Here is a 20,903-nt window from a genome sequence, read left to right as displayed (position 1 = left end):
ACAAATACATTGACCACAAAATGAAAATTTGACACCCACCACAAAGCATAAACTCAGCATACTAAACGGTAAGAAATTTTTAAACTCATTATGTTTTATAAAAAGAACATGCAAAAAATCAAACACAACACAGTTCAAGTACAGTAGTTGAATGTAATACTGAAGAATCATATCCAGTTCAAGATAAGCAAAAATCTCACCTGCTATACCATTGGTGAAGGAAGTGTACAAAAGCTCTGAAAATGTCAACCAGATGTACATTACTGTATATTTTGAAAGTAAGAATTTTGTGTTTGTTAATTGTTTTGTCATATTAGATTTAAATTGCTGGAAATCTGCAAAGTTAAATTATAACAAAGCAATAACAACAATAATTTTTTTTGTGGGAGGGAGGTAGAAATGCATTTATGCATGGAGTGTCGGGCTCCTACTAGTGGTCTAATCCAACTGCCATCAACAGACTACCTATTAATCCATCCCCCTTTCTACCAGGACTCGACCCAGAACCATTTTACACATTACTTCAGGCCGAGTCCACCTATCCTAGCCTGAGAAGGCTGCTACCTAATTTTCACCTGGCCAGACTATCCAAGTTGTCCTTCTTGGCCCTGAGAATGCCTCTGATAAATTGGGCCACACTCTCTCAGCTGCTCAGATCACGGAGCATCATCACAACCATGTTGTGGATGCTCAGTGCTCCGAGATCCACCTCTAGTGTCTCTCATTCTGCTGCCCACCGAGAACATTTGAAAAAGGCCTGCTTGGCAGCATCCTGTACACCAGGGCAATAGAGGCAGTTGGGGGATGGTACTTTCCCTATGGCATGGAGATAAGTACTTTGACCTGTTAAAAAACGGAGTCACTTAATACTCCGCCTTACCATGCCGCCGCTCTGTATTTGGTCACCCACCTGTATGTGTTGATTGTCATGGCCACTGCTCTGCGAGATCCAAATTTGTCTGACTTACAAAGAAGAAGTAGCTATTCAGGAAGTAAGACAGTACAAAAGATTAGCTACTTGGAAGTTAACAAAATTGTGCTCAATAGAATGCCAAAGGTTACTTCATTTGTTCAGGTTGCTGCTGCGCCTGTAGCTTCACAGGACATAATCTGTGAACTAGCACTGGTCCTAGCAAACATGAAGCTGACGCAGAAGAAAGCACCTGTTTCCCAAGAAAAGAACTCCATAAAGCCCAAGAATGAGCCTATGGCTAGTACTCAAGTGAATCCAAAAGAAATCAAAACCGAGAGAAAGCCTGAGTCAACTAAAGTAAAATAACAGATTGATAAAATCTGGTTTCACAGTTCTTCATTCAGGGACCTCCAAAACCAGATATAAAACTATTAGAAAAAGAGGATTTAGAACAAAGAAAAGTGGAGCCTCCAGAGGCACAGAGGCCTTTAAATGAGAAGACGAGTCCTTCAGCTGCCCCACAAGCCTTAGCGAAGAGTGCATCAAGTCTCGACTCTGATGTTCTGATGCCAGCAGCAGGAGATCCTCTGTGATGTATTGTGGAGGTTTAAAAGAATCCATTTTCGAGACCTTAGACACCCTGGAGTCTGACATGAAGGCCTTCCAGAAGTTGGAAAAAAAAAGAAAGAAAGAATAGGTTAAGGGTAATCCTAGGCGATAGATTTTAAGAAGAAGATAGTTGTTATGAATGTTTGACTTAATTATTGATTAATGTCTTAATTTATTTTTATACTTGGTGAAAATATTTCAATAGAATAGAAATTTGTGTGCTATAGTGTTTTTTAAACTTGTTTTTGAAGTGTTTTAATGTGTTAATTTTTAAGTGACAAGGGCCCTTTACACCCTTGTCACCTTGTGGTATGTTTAGGGTTTTAATATCCTTCGACAAGTCTTAGATGATCTGTTTTTGACAAGATTAATCTTCTGACTATTCGCTAATGTTTTGATCCAGGTATGATTGATATATATCTTCTTTTTTTAAATGGAAAGGCGCTAATGACCACAGTAGTCGATTACCCTAAAACCTCAACAAAAAAAAAAATAGTAAATAAAAACCATGATTCCTGAAAAAAAAAGAAGAAAGATATGTTTTGTATTTAGTTTTTCTTGCCCATTTTCAGACTATGTTGCATAAAAAAAAGTTAAATTGAGATCATAATTTACATTTAAAGAACTTTCATTCATGATTGTAGGTGTGATATAAAACATTTTTTTTTTTCAATTTTTACTATATAATTATGACCTCGGTATTAAAAAATTCTCCAAATTTTTATTTTTTATCTGATGTATGAGGGTACACATGAATGTGTTTTTATTTTCTTCATTTTATTCTGACAGGTGGATTAATTAAAATGAACAAAAAATAGTGGTTGATATCTACAGAATGTAAATCTGCTTGATGAAGTAAAGAATAATTTTTACTTTAACACGGTAATTGTTATAGTAACATCTTTGTATAACAATACTACAAAAATGTACTTCAAAATCTATGAAAATACCTTCAACAGAAACAAAATTTGAATAATTGAGAATAAAATGCAACGATTCTTAATTTTTTATTTCACATTACCTGGCAATCCTCCAACATAACCGAATCTCTTAACCACAAACATTTCATGTTTGCTTACTCGTCACATCAATTAAACAATTTTATAATTTTTTTTTTTTTTTAAGAGAAACAAAACAGCCATCAGCTTTTTGATGATCTTTTCAGATATTGTTATGAGTATTTTAAGCGCAAGAATTAAAAATGTAGTTTGATGCAAACAATAAATATTATTTTCTGTATGTCTTTTGTTTTTTCTATAAATTCTTTCTGAACAGTTTGTTTGGAAGTGTTCACTGTTTAAGAGTAGCTATATCATGATTCAGTGTGTTCACATGTACACTTGAAGTGTAAAATTTAAAACTGTAGTAGCTCTAAACTTGTAATAAATGAAAAAGACGCATTCCATTCTGGTGCATTATAGTAACAGCTGACAAACTTAATAAGCATTACCATTGTTCTACTTGATTAAAGAATTTTGTTTTCCATTTATTTGAAATCAAAGTCTATCATAGACAGAAGGTCTAAAATTATTAGAACATTGAAAATGATCAACAGCAGAGTGAGAAATCTGTTTCCTTAAAGGTAAATAAATGCTACATTAGTAAGTGTTTTAAATAATACAAAACTTTGAGATGTCATTCTACTAGAAATGATCATACATCTAGAACAGCCAAAGAAAGATTAAGTTACATAAAAGATGTGATTCTAGTTTTTTGTTAATTTACTTGCTACTAATGTCTGTATATTTTTTTTAAATTTTCTATTCCTTATGTGTACATTATAATCTGTTCAACTTGTGAACAATAAACAATCCCATGGCCCAATGAGTTGAGGGTGGCATGTATGATGAACAAATAAGGTATAGTTTTGTAAACTCAGACCAATTATTCCTGAGATCTATGGTTAATCTAACCCCAACCAACAAAGTACACCAGAATTTGTTGTTTAGCATTCAAGTCTAAAAAGTAAACTTAATGTTACTACGATTTGAACCTCAAAAATTTCAACTTCAAAAATCTGCTTTTAAAATAGCTGATGATTTTACCACAAGACAAATCTTATGGATCAAATATAAAAATTACAAGAACTTTTCTTTTAAAAATCTTGCCAATTAATTAACAGAACAGATTTCTTCAATGTAGTTACAAGTAATACTTGTTATTTATTAAACCTGTTTGAAAAATGTAAAGAAATCTCTGAAGTATCTGATCAAATAATATGTTAGATCTACACTGAATTAGCTCATTTTGTCAAATTTAGTGGGTTTATAACTTTCATAGTTAATAATATTTTACTTAAGATATTTGAAATTTAAAAACACGAAATTTGACAAAAACTGTATTAAATGAACAAACATAGATAAAATATATTATTTAGTTATACATACCTCTACAGTGTTTCCTAATTTTAAAGCAGGTGCCATTAATGATTGTAATACTGTTAAGAATATTGAAGGTGCTGCTAATTATTTCTGAAATGTCTTGTAGAAGAAATAGTTACATTATTTTTCATCTCATCATGCAGTTCAACGAAATTCCATGTTAAATAAAAGATAGCAATGTATATAAAAAATTTGTATTTTATTTAAAGAGACTTAAAGAAAATCAATAATTCAATCCATATGTTGTTTTTATCACTTTCTGTTTGTAATTAATGACTCTGATTGACTAAAAGAAGAGATAGAAAAAACATTGGAATTTATTAACTTTTAAATAAATTTACCTATTTTTCAATTAAGTTTATTTATTTATTTATACTTAGCAACAACAAGCTGGTACCCAATAATAGTCATCAAGACAGATGACAGTGAATTTTGTAGCATGTGAAAAATTCCATGCGTAACTGGGACTTGAACCCAGAACCTCCAGATGAAAGACAGAGATTCTACCACTCCGCCATAGGAATCTGCAAAGTTAAAAACACCACCATGTAAATGCTTATTTACATAAAGCAACTTTTTATACATTTAAATTATAAAAAATGAAAAAAACAAGTCATTTATAATGACTAATTCAAATCAAATATGTAATAATTTTTACATAAAATATAATCTCCAAAGAAGCTATATAACTAATTAAAATAAAAAGTAAGTAAATAAATAACTAATTGTTTTGCATTAAATTTAAAAGAGGAAAAGCTTAATATAAAGGAATACTTCTTTTTTTTATCAATATTGCTATTTATATTTTGTGAAGCTTCTGTTTTGTTAAAAGAAAAATATCATTTCAGTCTGATTCATCTTATCTAAACAACTTTTAACTAATTAAGAACATATTTCTCCATTAGTTATATAGTTCTAAGGTTGTAGTACATATGCTTTTTGGTAGAATATTGATTGATATTTTACCATCTGCGGATCTCTGTATGGAGTGGTTGCTGAGATCGTCGAGTCTGAATCCCAGTGATGGGATTATTTTTAACTTTAAACTCTTCTACATTTCCATCTCCAAGCTTTGAGCTTATATGGAGAATTAATCTAACAAAAAATAAAGAATTCTGAAAAAAATAAAAAGTTTAAAAAAAATATTGCTTTTTGAAAATCAACTTCTTATTTCAACAATCTAACAATAATCTCTTATCTAATAATCCATTTCTTATCTCAAGAAATGGATTGTTTTATCTTAAATAAATTATCTACTAACAACAGTTTAAAATCACTGAATGATGAAGAAAGTTTTTAAAACAGAGAAATCTTTCTAATTGAAAACAATTTATAAAATGGAGTTGCAGAAGTTTATAAGTGGTAACTGCAAGTATAAAGTTTTATACTGCAGGAGTCGCATGCTCATTTGATATCTTCTACCTAATAAATAATGTTTTAACATCGTAATAAATGATTAAATGAAAAAAAAACAAAATCAAAACACTTAAGAACAATAATTTTTTAAGATACTAATTCTTTTTATGTAGTATACAGATAGAAATTATTGAAATGAAAAGTTTATATAAGTATAAGAATAAGAACTACATATTCAGGTCTCAGGCAAGACTGTAAACTGTACTACTACAACCAAACAGTTCCAGCAAATCTGGAGTGATTTGCAGAGTAGCAATTTGGAAATTGTAAGGTGTTATGTTAATGACCAAAGCCACATACAATAAACCAGTTAGCATAGATCTGTGGATCCAGTTTTAATACACACTTTGGTATTTATTAGTGGATTATGGCTATATCAGTTAATGAAATTTAAAATTGATTAAAATAAAGGGAATTATTTACACAAATATTTTAAATAAATATTTGTGAATGTGTATAAGGAATAAATAAAATATTACAAATCAACTAATATTAAGGAATATTTATGTTATAAATAAGTAATTTCCCTGTAATTATAAGAAAAAAGTAAAAATAAATACTTCGTATCATATGTTGATATTATATTTATATTATACTGAGAAATACTTATAACCCATTGACAACATTTCATCAAATGGTTCAAAACTAATAAAAAATTTATTGAAGCTTAACTTAAATATAAAACTTTTCTAAAGGCAAATTGAAGTATATTGTATGTAAAATAGTTTTAAACAAAGTTGGCAATAAGTTTCCCGGTTACACCAGTTAAAATATGCAATTAATTTTTAAAATGAAAATCAGAATTAAACAAAAAATTTTCCATTTTTTAAAAATTTGGTATTAAAAAAAAATCAGGGAAGGGGTTTTAAGTTATTTTAATGACTTTATTATTGTTTAACAAAATTCATTTTAGCATTAAAATTTTAAATTGCAAAAAAGTTTCTTTCATTTTGGGTGTTCCTATACCCAAGGAAAGCATTCAGGTAAAATTAACATTTAAAAAAATAATTCCTTATTGGTGATAATAAATTTAAAAAAATAACTTTTTAAAATTGTTGAAAAAATACAAGAATACAGCCATAATTATAAATAAACAAAGTTTTAATGTTCTAGGAAGGGGTGAAAATGTTTAATCTTTTTTTCAAGAAATACTAAAGAGTAAGATAATACAAAAAAAATTAATATTTTTACATTTTAAATATAATGGGTAACTTATAAGATGGATTTAAATTTAAAATAAATTTTTTTAAATATTTTTTCTTACCACAGTCCACTGTAGTGGAATGGAGAGAAACATTTTATAGTGGTTTGAAGGCCTATTGATTTGGAAAGTATAGACATAAAAAAACTCCCATTGCCTTCTTTTCTAGAGTAAATATATATATTTTTTTTAAATCCCTTTCAGCATGCTGGAAGGCGGAGATAGATTTCACTGGTGCTAAGTAGGGGATAAAAAAGATTTCCACCTTAAGAAAAACTTCAAATTTACTCAATACAACTATGGTTGCATGTAAAAAAAAAGTTTCACATATTTAGCATACGAGAAGCCCATCTTCTTACAATTGCTGCAACATTTTGGTCATCCCTTGCTGTAAGGGTTGATCATATCAAAAACTGTTTCAGATAAAAGTTTTAAATAATATTTGGAGGACTAAAAACCACTTTAAACTGATTCAATACTGTGCCAATTAAGGGAGGTATGATTTTTTGTCTTCAAAACCCCATTTTTTCCATCCCCTGAGCCAGTGGTTGGTGATATTAAAAACTTTTCCTTAGATAAGTTTTAGGCTCTTATCCAAAGAATAGTAGAAACTTAAAACGAATTTGATATTTTACTTAATAAGAAAGTTAGAGTGATATTTTATTTTTTCAAAAAAGCCACCCCATTTCCATCCCCATGGTTTGATTTTGGCCATTAATGAAATCGACCGAAATTTTGGGTTGTTATATTTTATGTATCAATTTGAAAGTGATTGGCACAAAATTGCAGCAGTTATTGTGTCTACAAGAAAGTGAAATATAAATGTATATATAAACTTTTGAGCTGACAGTAGTTTTGGAGTCCAGGGGATGTGAAACGCGAAGATATGTCAAAATTTTGTGTAAGTCAAATAATGGTACCCATTGCAATAGGTAGCTTTCTTATGAAATCTACCTAAAAGAAAAATATGAAATCATTTTTTGGGAAAGAGTGAATATAAAAGTTTTAGTAATTTGTAATCTCGATAAAAAAACCAACTTTTCTAAGGAAATTTTTTTGCTAAAGTGCCTCAGTAAAGATTTGAAATTTTATTTTAACCAAAACACTTCCACTCCTTTTTCCAACTTTTGCAAAAATTTAACACATTCTTTCCCCCTGAAGATATATATAACAAGTTAAGATATATCTAACAAGTTTGAAGGTAAAAAGCCAATAGAGTCCAGAGTTATAAGACCAACATAAATAAACATAAACATCCACCTGGTAAAAATAATTTTTTTTGGGATCTGGAAGCATTAGAATAAATTTTTTTTTCACATATTATTTACAATTTATTTAAATCATATTTTTTATAAAAAAAATTTTTTAAATGTATCCTTGGGCACAAAACTTAAAAAAGATCAATATTTTATTTATTTTTTAACTGAACTATGTACTTTCTCGTTACAGCTGCGCTACTATAGTAGCTTATATTACTATAGTCAAGAAAGTAAAAGTATACTTCAAAATGTAATCAGTTATTTTTGCAATCATCCTTGGTGAATGATTGGGTGCTGCTGTTTTTATACTGGTTTCAGCTGATATTACTTCTGGCAGGCTTTTTAACTAAGAAGACATGTATAAAGAATGCGGTTGAAAAGTATGGTTGATTTGAATCGGGTCTCAAATGAGTTTCATTCAATAATTAGTTGTGTGTTTTTGTAATTTTATACATTCATAATGTTCAAGTATGCTAAGATGAGATATTCTTTTATATATGTAATGGGATAGTAAGATCAAGATCAGTGTTGGTAGATTTATGTCTATGAGGTGTTTAGTAAAGTTGACTATGTTGCTGCAATGGTCAAACAACAATTTTGTCCTGTTTGACTGATGAAGAACTTCGTTGATGGTCAAATGTTTATTGCATCTTCATTTACAACTTTGTCCAGTTTGATTGATTAAGAACATCGTGCAATAGGTACAGTTAACTTTTTTTACAAATTTGAATACTAGATCGTGGATGCTGGTGTTCTTTGGTGGTTGGGTTTCAATTAACCATATATCTCAGGAATGGTCAACCTGAGACTGTACAAGACTACACTTTTACATTCATACATATCATCCTCATTCATCCTCCGAAGTAATATCTTATGTTGGTTCCAGAGGCTAAACAGAAAAGGAGAGAGAGTTTATACAGACCAGTGTTATTGACACAGTGTTACTGTGTTTGTTGGGTGTCTATATTCTGTGTGTAGTGGTTTGTTTTGTTTTGGTTCTAAAGGCTACACTGTACTCAGATTTAAACATTTTTTCTATTTTTTCTGAGTCTTTCTTTACGCATGTTACTTTTATATAATCATATTACAAGCATCATTTGCTTATTGGGATTAAATTAATGGCTCTTTCATAGGACTGTTAGCCCAAGTTAATACTAGAAAAATTGCTATAAAATGTAATTCTCTTATAACCTACTATGAAGCAACAATAAAATAAATTATAATGATATAATAACGTTGGCGACTGTTAAAGAGTTTTAATATAAGGTTTTGATATTGTAACAGTATGCTATTTTGTAAGGTTTGATAAGACCAATTTCAGATTTATACTAATGATTAATAGATAATATTATTATTATAATATTATTTCTTTACCTCTATTTTAGTTATTCTACAAGAAAACTTGTCCTTTAGTTCAGCTTTTCTTTTATTTAAGAAACTTTTCATATTATACTGCTAGGAAAATATGTTTTTATTGTTCTTGGGGAAAATGGTAAACTGCATCAGTTACAAAATGATTGATTCAGACCATGTATATCTTCTCAAGGAGTAGAACTGCAAATAATGTAAGAATAGATTAATATAATTGATTGATTAAAATTTATTATTAAAGTTAAACATATTGGATCACAGCTGTTCTTTGGATGGGTTAATGGTGAGATGCAGTGGGAGCAGGAATTCAGTGGAATTTATTTCAGAGCAATTGTGTAAAAGTCTGTGTAGATATAACCACTAGCCCTTAATTAGATCTACATAATTTATTTTTCTGAATTAACACTTAAATTCATCTAATGATATATATATTTACTGTAATAGCAGACTAAACACTAAATTACATCCCACAATAAATAAATAAACAAGTAAATTTAGTTATTTTGATATTTTGTAAATAATAAGCCTCACTCTGATTTACATTAATGAAATGTTTGAAAATAAACAACCTTTATAAAGCTGTTGTTGTAGGGAAAACAAAATATTTTAGTCACAATATTTTTATCAGTAATTAACAAAAAAAAAATAATACTTTTGTATTATTATAACCTATATGGAGTACTGGAAGTAATCCTTGGTTCATAACTAATAAGTTACATATTCTGAACATAAATCTGAACCTAGTTTTGTTTTTGCTAGCAGTTGGTAAACTGCACCTGATGTTAATAGTTTTTTCCAGATAATTGCAAAAATTTATTTAAATATAAACCGTACAGTGTCAATCATAATATTTTGTTTAAATAACTTTGTTTATTAATTTAATTATCTGTTACTTTTATTTTTAGGAAAGTTGAAGAGAAAACTGATGATGAAGGTACTAAGGAATATGTTGTTGACAGTAATGATGATGATAGTATGGTTAAATCCACTAAAGAAGATGACAATTTCAGAAGTAAAAGTGAGAAAGTTTTATCAATGTTGAAGGAAACTAAATTATCAAAATGCAAAATAATTAATGAGAGTGATAGTTGTTATATAATCAGTCAGTCTGTTCTTAATAGTAAAGGATTTTTAGTTAACCCGTTTGGGGCAGTAGTCGTCTATACTGATGGTGCTTGTAATAACAATGGGCAGCAAGGTGCTAAAGCTGGGATTGGTGTTTGGTTTAATTTTAATCATACTCTGTAAGTGATAATTAATTTGTTCTTTATTATTATACTGTCGATACCTTCATTTTTAAAATGATTAACTTTTTACAATGCAACTTTTTTTAAGGAAATGATTAACTTTTTTTATTATTTGGGTTAAACAGAGTAATGCTTAACCATTTGGTAGAATGCAAAGAAAGACTGTGTATTTATATGTATTTTTACCTAGCACCTAAATGAACAATTAACCTATGTTCCTTATACCACATAACATAGGTATACTATACCTACGTTCCTTAAAGTATAGCAAATTTTTTTTTCAAAATTTCTTCTACTGTTCTTGAAATCTGATACAATGTACAATAATAAACAACAAAGGGTATAAAAGATATTCTGTGTGTTTGGTACATTAGTTTTGAATACATTTTTCATAATTGAACTTTTCTTTAATGTAAATATTTAGTTTGTATAGAACAAAAAATATCATACTAAAGTTAATCTAAGAGTTTGCAGTTTATCTGTGCTGAACATAGTGCAATCTACTCGCATTTAAACTTGTTAGCTATGTTGCAACAGTTAAATATATTTAATATATTTATTATAAATTTTGATGATTAATTTACCATATAAACTTGAATCTTGATTATGGAAATTTTCAACAAGTGAAAAATGCTAAGCCTGATGTATATGTGGTACCTAATGGATGAAAGGCTGAAATATTACCACAACATGGATTCTAATGTGGTAATAATGGTAATGTTGATGGGAAAACATTAATTGATGGTTAATGTTTGTTTATTAATTAGCAAATAATAAAATTAAAATAAATATTTTGAAATTTAATAGAATATGTTTATTTTATTGCAATGACTTCTACTGCACACTTTCTTCCATCAATTAAAACCCACACTCAACTTCTGTCTCTTATTTTTGTTGTAATTCTTCTCATATCTATCTTAGAATACTTCGTTTTTATTCCGGCTATGTTGCAACCTTTAATGTTAAAAACTAAGGTAAATATAATAAACTGATTAGAAATTTACAATTTTGATTTTTTTTCCAGCAATATATCAGCACCAGTTCGAGGAAGAGCAACTAATAACAATGCCGAGATACAAGCTGCAACTGCTGCTATTTTGCAAGCATCTACTGTTGGTACTTACTTTACTACTAATATAATTATACTTAAGAAAATAAAACATTCTAATAATAAAATTATTTAAATTCTGTTTCTCAACATGTCAACACCAGTTTTGAGATCTAACATTCAGCTACCTTGATCTGTTTAATAATATACATATAAGAAAGTTTAGTTCTCCAAACTACTGGTTTGCTATTGAGTTTTATCATGTGATTGTGTTGTAACAATAAAAAAATGTACTATAATTTTTCATTATTTATTGACTATTTGCTTGTTAGTATAATAATACATTTTTTTATATATAGTAAATATAAAAAGAAAACTGATGTTTTATCTTATTATTTTATGCTTAATTCAAGTGAAATTATTTATATTAAACCCAAGTATGGATAATGATATAAAAGGAATAAATAAAAATACCATTTATAAAACATAAAAATAATTTTCATTGTTATTTACAACATGAACTTTATGAATATTCATTTTAATTATCTTTGAAAACAAAAATTATTGTTTTTTTTTTAATTTACCATAATATCTTAAGTAGTGTTGAAAGTACAGTTATATTAAAAGTATCAAAGTATATTTCAAAAAGGTAAATAACACATTAGACATACATAGAAAATTATTATTATATTGTACAAGGTCTGTAAATAAAGTAATGAGATTAGTTTTTTTGGCATCCAAACTGGCAACACTGTAAATTTACTAGTAAACATATAGTTATATGAACAACTGATTTATATTAGGTATTAATATTTTTAGTCTATTGTTGCCACGTGAGATGTAAACAAACTTTTTATGAAATGAGTTTTTGTTGTGTGTTACAAAATTGAATGATACTAATTATGAGCAACGTTATGCAATCAAGTTTTGTGTTAAACTCTGTGAGAATGCCATTAAAACATTTTTAAAAATTGAAAAGGGTATATGGAGATGATGCTCTGTCATGAGCCCAAGTTTTTAAATGGTTTAAAGCATTTTCAGATGGCCAGGAATCAGTTGCAGACAATTCATGTTCTGGAAGACCATTAACATCAAAAAGTGACAACAATGTTGAGCGAATCAGAGACTAGATACAGTACACTGGAGATTAACCGTCAGAATGATTGCAGAACAATTGAATTTGAACCGTACCACAGTCCATCAAATTTTGACAAACGAATTGGACATGATGAACGTTTGTGCAAAATCGATCCCAAAAAACCTATAAAATTGGGCCCAAAAAAGCTCACTGTTGAACAGAAAAACAACAGGGTGGAAATGTGCTGCAATCTTCTAGGGCGAATTGAAACTGATGCTGATTTTCTAAAACGTGTTATTACTGGTGATGAATCTTGGGTATTTGAGTACAACCCAGAAACAAAATGCCAGAGCAAGTAGCGGCACACTTCAAACTCATCACGTTCCAAAAAAGCAAAAATGAGCAAAGTAAAAATCAAATCCATGCTAATTTGTTTCTTCGATATTAATGGCATTGTCCACAAGGTGGTTTTGCCTACAGACTGTAAATCAATATGTTTACCAAAAAATTCTTGAAATATTGTGAGAAAAGAGTTGCCCATGTGAGACCAGCGATCAAAGACAGCTGGATGCTGTATCATGACAGTGCATCTTGTCACACTACACTCTCAATTAATGAGTTTTTGGCCAAGAAAAACATTCCTGTAGTTCCTCAATCACCTTATTCACGTGATTTGAGTCCCTGCGACCTTTTCCTGTTTCCTACTTCAAAGAAACACCTCAAAGGACACCATTTTGGAACAGTAGAAAACATTTTTTAAAAAATGGTATCTGAAGGATATTCCGGTTTCTGAGTTCCAACTCTGCTATGAAGAGTGGGAAAACCATTTGAAGCAATGCATGGCTTCCCAAGGAAACTATTTCGAACGTGATGTAGACCATGTATAATTGAATTGTAAATAAAAAATTTTTCTGAACCAGTCTCATTACTTTATTTACAGACTTCGTATGTTTTAAAAATACAAACTTTTTCCTGTTTAGCCCTTTGGGAGTCACCATCATGTATTACTTCAGAGGATGATATGTATGAGTACACTTCACAAGACTGCACTTCACTGCAAGTGAAGTGCAGTCTTGTAGAGTCTTAGGTCGACCATTTCTGAGATGTGTGGTTAATTGAAACCCAACCGAAAAGAACACCAGTATTCATTATCTAGTAGTCAAATTTGTGTAAAAGTAACTCCCATTACTAGAATTTGAACGTCAGAACTCTCGACTTCTAAATCAACTGATTTGCAAAAACGCATTCACCACTAGACCAACCCGGTGGGAAAAAAATATAAACCTATACTTAACAAACCATATCTAGTACATAACACATTCTTATTCAAAGTAATCATATAAAACTAAACTCTCTCTGTAATGAATTCAACATAGCCACAATATTTTTCATTTATAGAGATTTTTATTAAAAAATCATAATGAATTAAAATATTCTTTTTTCAAGTTATGTACTGTTGTTTGCTTCTGAAAAAATCTTCTAATGTGTAAAAAATAAATAAAATTTGGCTAAATTAGAAAATATTTGTTAAAAATAAATTTCAAACTTACCAAGACATAAAATAAATAAATTGGACAGTAATTTTAGTCATAAATTATCTATGAGGTTATTAGATAAGTGCCAAAATTCAAAGAATTTCTTAAAGTGAACTGTAGTGGAGTATGATGTACATCGACTCATGGGTTGTTACACTGGTTGATTTCAGCTAACATTGTATAGTCTATAAGAAGCAAAAGGATTTGTACTATGCTGTTGAATGTCAGCTGATTCTCGTTATGAAGCAGATAATGAAAGCTATTTATAAAAATCATAAAAAGTAATAAACTAGCAGTTGTGATCTAGGTAACTGAATTATATTCAGAGTTCAAATAATTTGAATAACCTTTGAAAAACAAGCCCATTGATTAAAGTGTATTTTTAGAAACATATTTTTCAGCTACTGTAGGGAAGTTTTGGCACATCTAACATGCATTGATTCAAATAGAAATCGTTAGGGGCCAACCGAGTCTTTTGTTACAGAGAAACTTTCATTACAAAGATGTTTGTTATAAGGAGTTAATGTAAATTTAAATACGTCAGAGAAATAATAATAAACAACGTAAATAAAAACACCTTGACCCAAATAAGAAGAAACAAACTAGCTAATGCTCAAAAATTAACACAAAAATAAGACATTATCACACAGTTTTAAAACCAGCAGCCACTTAGGCAGCAGAAACACTCTTCCATTTGAACGAACAATCAAAGACAGACAAACTCCAGAAATCGAAAGAATTAGAAGAACCTGCATCAGTAAAAAGTACCAGAAAGACAGGCAGAGGTAGATTGTACCCAACAAAGTCATGTACAAAGAGTTAGAACCCATAACTGATACCATGCATAAGAGGATACTAGGATTCTTTGGACATATCATGAGGATGCAATATTCAAGACTTCTAAAACAGGTAGCACAGTACAATCTAAAAAACTCAAGATAGACAGGACTCAAAAAACACCAAGCCAAGAAATTGGCCTTGCACCAGAAGACACCACAAATAAGATAAAATTGAACAAGAAAATCAAGAACAAAACACTTGTTTCACACTCACAAGAAAAAACTCAAAACACAAACATTTTCAACACTAGAAAGGCACAAAGATTGGAACTTATGAAAAAGTACTGTTGTACTGTTGTTTGCAAGACCCAAACAATCACATTGAAGAGACTTGTATAATGAACTGAATAAAGTGATCCTATGCAATCATAAAAGATAATAATAATAGAGTTAATGTATACTATTGTGAACACGATAAACTTCTTTGAGTATTTTATTTTAAATCTAAAAAAGAGATTGAGTTTTTCCTCTCCCTAGTTAACAATACAGAAGAAATTCTATATATACATAATAAAGTATATTATGAGCTTCTCTAGAAGTAATGTTAGAAATTAATGACAGAACAAAAACACGGAACATAACTTATATTGAGAGATGAGATATAGGAGTTCAATTTACATTTTAATTGAATACTACACCAAGAAATTTATGGTTGTGTGTAGACAACAACTACGTTTCATCATAAAATATAAAGAAAAATTTCATTCTCCTTGTTCAATCTAGTTTGGAAGCATATAAGATATGTGTTAATAAAACATAAAAGTAGATAAAATTTTCTACGTATAAATTTCTATGTTTAAAAGAATAATACTCTATTCCTGAAAAAAGGAACAAAAATAAAATTCTATACTTCGATAGAATTAATTTGTTTATAACAATAAAAAGAGAAACTTGTGCATTAATTTTTTGTTACAGATATTCGTACTCTACATATTTATACAGATTCACAATTTTTAATAAATTGCATAACTAAATGGATTTATAAGTGGAAAAAAAATGATTGGAAAAATGGTAATAAAAGACCTGTGATTAATAAAATAGAGCTTGTTGAGCTTGAAAACAGTATAAATACATATATGGATTCTGTTACCTGGGTAAGGTTGGTTTTTTATTTTGTTTAAATAATCAAATTTATTTAAGAATATTTTTAAGAAATTATTATAAAGACTGTCCTAGCTTGCATGTTTTCAAAATTTTTACTCTAAAATAACAGCAACACCTTTTCTATACCAATTATTATACTATTTTTAAAATTAGATTATTTTTATGGCACATTGAACTAAACTGTTAAAAATATCTTTAAAAATGTACTTCAAAACATCGTAAGTTGTCTTTACAACTGTCCTTATTGACTAGTCATAACTTTTCAAGACTGTATCAGGTAATATTACTGCTGGATGTTTTTTTTTACAATTAAGCAGATAAGTATTGATAAGTGGTCAAAAGAATATGTGATTTGAATTGTGTCTGTTAATTTAGTATGTAGTTCTGTGTGCTTTTGTATATTTATATATTTCATTATATCTACTTAGGTGATTAGCAAATGCTGACATAATTGTTTTAAACTGACCTACAGACAAACATCATAAATCTACAGATATTAACAACAATATTGATGTTCTTCATATACATAATAAGGGGCCGCATCTCAATAGGAACAATATAAAACAAAAAACTAAAAAAAAACAAAATACTAAATGAACAGACAAATTCAAATCACATACATTTTTTTACAACATTTTTAATGCATGTCTTCTAAACACAAAAATTGTGAGCAATAAAATTAGCTGACACCAGTGCTAAAAGACCAGCACCGGTTAGTGAGGATGATCATAAAGATACTTAAATAATCCTCACATCCAACAGTTGAATATATAATTAAAATTGCAAGAGAAAAAAACATTTTTTTAAAAATTAAAACGATTTTTTATTCAAATAAATCACAAGTCAAATAGTGGGATAAAATTCAGTCACTTCTTCTAACTTACTCCAAAAACACAACATTCATGTGAGAAAATATAAAGAAATAATCGGCTAAAACAAAAATCAATGATTCAATAATATTATAAGAATATATCATTCATCTCTTTGATGTACAGTTAGATCGCCCATCCCAACAAACTAAGCGTTATCTAATACGGTGTTAAATGTCTGGACTGATGTTTTCATTCTTTATATTTAATGTAGAAAAACCAAGAATATGTATTCTTTATTCCTATTGAAAAACATAAAATTCATTCAAAATATTTATTAAAAATGATCAGCTAAGATTAAAAATTAAACTAATAAAATTTTTAAAATACTTGTATATTTTAAAATAATTTGATGTAGTTTTAAATTCAGTCTTTATGACTGAGATTTAAATGACTGTGATAGTAATTAAATAGAGAAAAGATACGGGTGGATACTATGAATCACAACTGAATGTTAAGAAGATAAAATGTATTATTGTAAATAGGTAATGACTTTTCATCAGTAACATTCCTTTTGGTCTAATATCAAGTATTTTTACTGGGATATTTATTATATATTGTTGAGTTCATTCTATATAGTCATATCTATATAGTATTTAAATAATAGTAGTTAATTTAGAGTATAAATAATGTGAATCCACTGATTTCATATTTATTTGATTTGTTTTCCAATGTTCAAACAATTTTATTTTAGTTAAGTACATTATATTAGTCATTGTACTGCAAAAAAATGACAAAATAATAAATATACAAAATAAAATAATAAATTACAAAATAATATTAAACAGAGTTCATGAACAAAGCATAAACCTGTGCCCATAAAACCATACACCAATAGATTATTAAATGACACAAAAAATAATGTAAACAATTCAAATTTAAAAAAAATTTAAACTGATATCTGCTATGGTTATTAGTTGTACCAAAAAATCTCAGTTTATTGTTCTAAAAAACCTCACTAGTAGGTAGAAAACTGCCTCCAGCTATGCTTAACTTACATGATCCATGTCAGCAGATTTATTAAACATAGTTTTAACTATTAACACTTATCTTAGTTCTTACATTTGCTTCTTAATACTACTCCTTGAGATGTTCCGTTTACTATGAAACTATCACTGTCTTACCTAGGAAGAGCTTATCTTATTTCTATTGAAAAAAACATAAACGAACTGAATAAGACAAGTCATAATACTTTGCTAATATTGTAGATTGACAAGGAGATGTGCTCCTAATAAAGACATCGCAGAAGGAAAATAACTTTGAAAAACTCTAGTTGCCTCTTCAAGATGTAAAAGATAAGGTCTTGAAAATTTGACATCTTTATGAATTTACAGAAAGTTAAAGTTTGCTGTGAGGTCTGTTAGGTATATTTTTATGGCATCTAATTTTGGGAGAAATATTGATTGAATTGTTAAAATGTATAGACACACATTTTGAAAACTAATTGTAGGAGTAAAACTGCGATAATGAGAGCTAAAAAATCTTTAATTATCCTTTTACTTTTTATTTTTAATTGAAAACGCTTTCTCTATTAAACAGATTATACTTCTAATTAAACAGATGTAACTCTATATATTCTTTCTCATTATTCATGTGTAAGAATAAAAGAAATAGTTTAGAAAAAATATAAGCAGTTCTATCTAATGAAATATGAAGTTAAAAAAAAAACAAAACTAGTCTTATATTTTATAAAATGCTTAAGGCCAACTTAAGTATTTTAAGCCCCTACTCTTCGGATACAGTTCCTTATGATATCTGATTCCTGAACTGAAAATTAAAAATATTGACTGATGCTATATTCTTATTAAAGTAATGTAGATCCTCATTTCGTAAGTATCAATGCAATGTTAATGTTAAATGTAATTTAACTCAGTGATTTGGTTGGATTAAATAAAAAATACAAAAAGGAACAAAATGAAAGTGAAGAGAAATATTATGAAAGACATTGAACAGTGGCAGCTGGTGGTAATTTGATGTGTAAGAGTGAAAATAAGTCAAATATTTCAGAGGGAACCATTGAAACACAGCAGGAAAGAGATGCCCAGAGTTAGAGGCAGAAGAAGGCTAAATTGATCAAAAGGAGAGACATGAATAAACAAATGGAAATTAAAGAAAGGTTTACAGAACAGAGTGATAAATTAACAATAGTGAAGTAACATACTCACTTTAAGTAACATATAATACATTATAATTAGGTTTATACTGATAATAGTGAAATGTGGTAATAAATATACTGTATTTTAATGAGCTAATATGTTCTTGTTTTAGAGCTTTGTAAAGGCGCACAGTGATGTTGTTGGTAATACTGCAGCGGATGAATTAGCAAAACAAGGAGCTTTGGAATATAAACCAGAATAAAAGGATCAAATATATATATATTATACTAACTTAATTTAAGCTGGGTAAGTACATAAAGCTGGATATGGAAAACACTCAAAATAAATAACAAATATAAAGTCAAGAAAACCCTCAACAGTTGCTACAATAATCTGTTACACATCTAATTATTCTAACACAAAACAAACATGAAGCTTTTTCAAACTTGTTGTCATTTATATTGAAGAACTTAACATGATGAAATATTATCTTACTTAATTGCTAAGTATTCATGCTTATTGACAGTGTGTTTTATAAAATACAGAAAAAAATTGAAAACATTGCTAATGGTAAAAATACTCTACTTGACACTAGCATATAACAATTAACATTATTACAAAACTGCCATCATATTTAGAAAATAAGCTTTTTATATTATTTTCAAAACAAAAATACAAAAGATCATATGAAACATTAACAAATCTGCTACTGATGAACACACTAACTCATGAGTATATCAGTTAAAATGTAGTAACTTCACTAAATATTACTTTGAGAATCCTTTCACCCAAAGATACATAGAATAAATTCAAGCACTACAACAACATTAGAGATCCCTTTACAAACCATCAACTTATAAAAACTGGATGAATATATTAAGGTATTAAATACATACTTAAATGTACCTTATTTAAGTTATAAACACAACAAACTTTAATAATAAAAACTTACACATTAAATTTGACAAAAAAACAGCATGATCTAAACAGCATTTAAATCACTTATTTAACAGATTCCCTGATCATTTTAAGACAAACATCACTGTGACACCACTGAAGGTACAACTGCATTATAGACCTAAAAAAATTCTCTAGGAAAGATATTAAAAGCGTGAGTCATATTAATAAATTTATATTTTTAAAAAACATTTGGTTATTGTTAAACAATTTATTTCAAGTTTTCCTCAGCCTATATTCAAAGGAAACCCTACATTCACATACTAATGAATTCATGAAATTCAAATGTTAAAGAAACTATTAACTATATTGTCTTACCTCATATTTATCTGTTCATTTTGATAACATAAGGTATTTTTATTTTCAGTATCATATTATTTTTTTTTATAGAATATCCAATGCTTCAATTTATATTAATTTATGTTTTCATGTTAATCTAAAATGATATTGTTAAATTTTTTAAATACTTTCATAAAATAATTTTTTGTTATCCCTATCATACATAAATGTTTTTTTTTATTTTGATTCCCTGCTTGTTGAATTATACAATAATTTTTTTTTTGGATTGTAAAATACCTACTATTGTTTTTATGGTTTTTCAACTTATATAGAGATTCCAATATCTTCTCACTTGATTCAGATGAATTATTAATTCCTGAATATTAGACAGATGTTATAATGCAAAACATTTATTTGTACGTAAATAAAAAATTGTAGATTAGATTTTATAAAGAGGAGTAGGAAGCTTGCTTAACTGATAGGAAATTCAAGTTTCTAGTTTATCCTTCTGTGCAACTCTTAGATAGTAAATAAGAATTTTAATACAGTTTTACAGGCATAGTTACCATTCTACCAAGCCTTGATAAAGAAGTAGTAGCTCTGTTAGCTAACAGAAGATAACAAACAGTGTGGTGTAACAGGATCAGTCAAGGCGCAGCTAACATTTTTCCCATGATATGCTTAACGAAGGAAATAGGAGT

The 20,903-nt window shown here is 28.5% G+C and overlaps 3 protein-coding genes across 3 annotated transcripts in view; all 3 read left to right on the top strand.

Moving 5' to 3' along the window:
* The window catches only part of LOC142325828 (ribonuclease H1-like), a 40,587-nt gene extending 37,826 nt beyond the window's left edge, over window positions 1-2,761 (top strand). Inside the window, exon 6 of the mRNA XM_075367853.1 lies at window positions 2,312-2,761. Within this exon, the coding sequence (XP_075223968.1) occupies window positions 2,312-2,324 (13 nt within the window). The 3' untranslated portion in view covers window positions 2,325-2,761. The remainder of the gene's footprint in view (window positions 1-2,311) is intronic.
* Window positions 2,762-3,361: 600 nt separating this feature from the next.
* LOC142324701 (ribonuclease H-like) lies at window positions 3,362-19,228 on the top strand. Its single transcript, XM_075365610.1, has 5 exons — window positions 3,362-3,381; window positions 10,056-10,394; window positions 11,422-11,513; window positions 15,813-15,991; window positions 19,139-19,228. The coding sequence occupies exons 1-5, from the start codon at window positions 3,362-3,364 to the stop codon at window positions 19,226-19,228; spliced, it is 720 nt and encodes a 239-aa protein (XP_075221725.1).
* Window positions 19,178-20,903, top strand: part of LOC142325827 (ribonuclease H1-like) — a 44,191-nt gene continuing 42,465 nt past the window's right edge. The window contains exon 1 of the mRNA XM_075367851.1: window positions 19,178-19,272. The gene's annotated coding sequence lies outside the window, so the exon portion shown is untranslated. The remainder of the gene's footprint in view (window positions 19,273-20,903) is intronic.

The sequence above is a fragment of the Lycorma delicatula genome, chromosome 5 (assembly GCF_047948215.1).
Source record: "Lycorma delicatula isolate Av1 chromosome 5, ASM4794821v1, whole genome shotgun sequence".
In the NCBI taxonomy this organism is placed as follows: Eukaryota; Metazoa; Arthropoda; class Insecta; order Hemiptera; family Fulgoridae; genus Lycorma; species Lycorma delicatula.
This window is presented reverse-complemented; position numbering and strand designations above follow the sequence as displayed.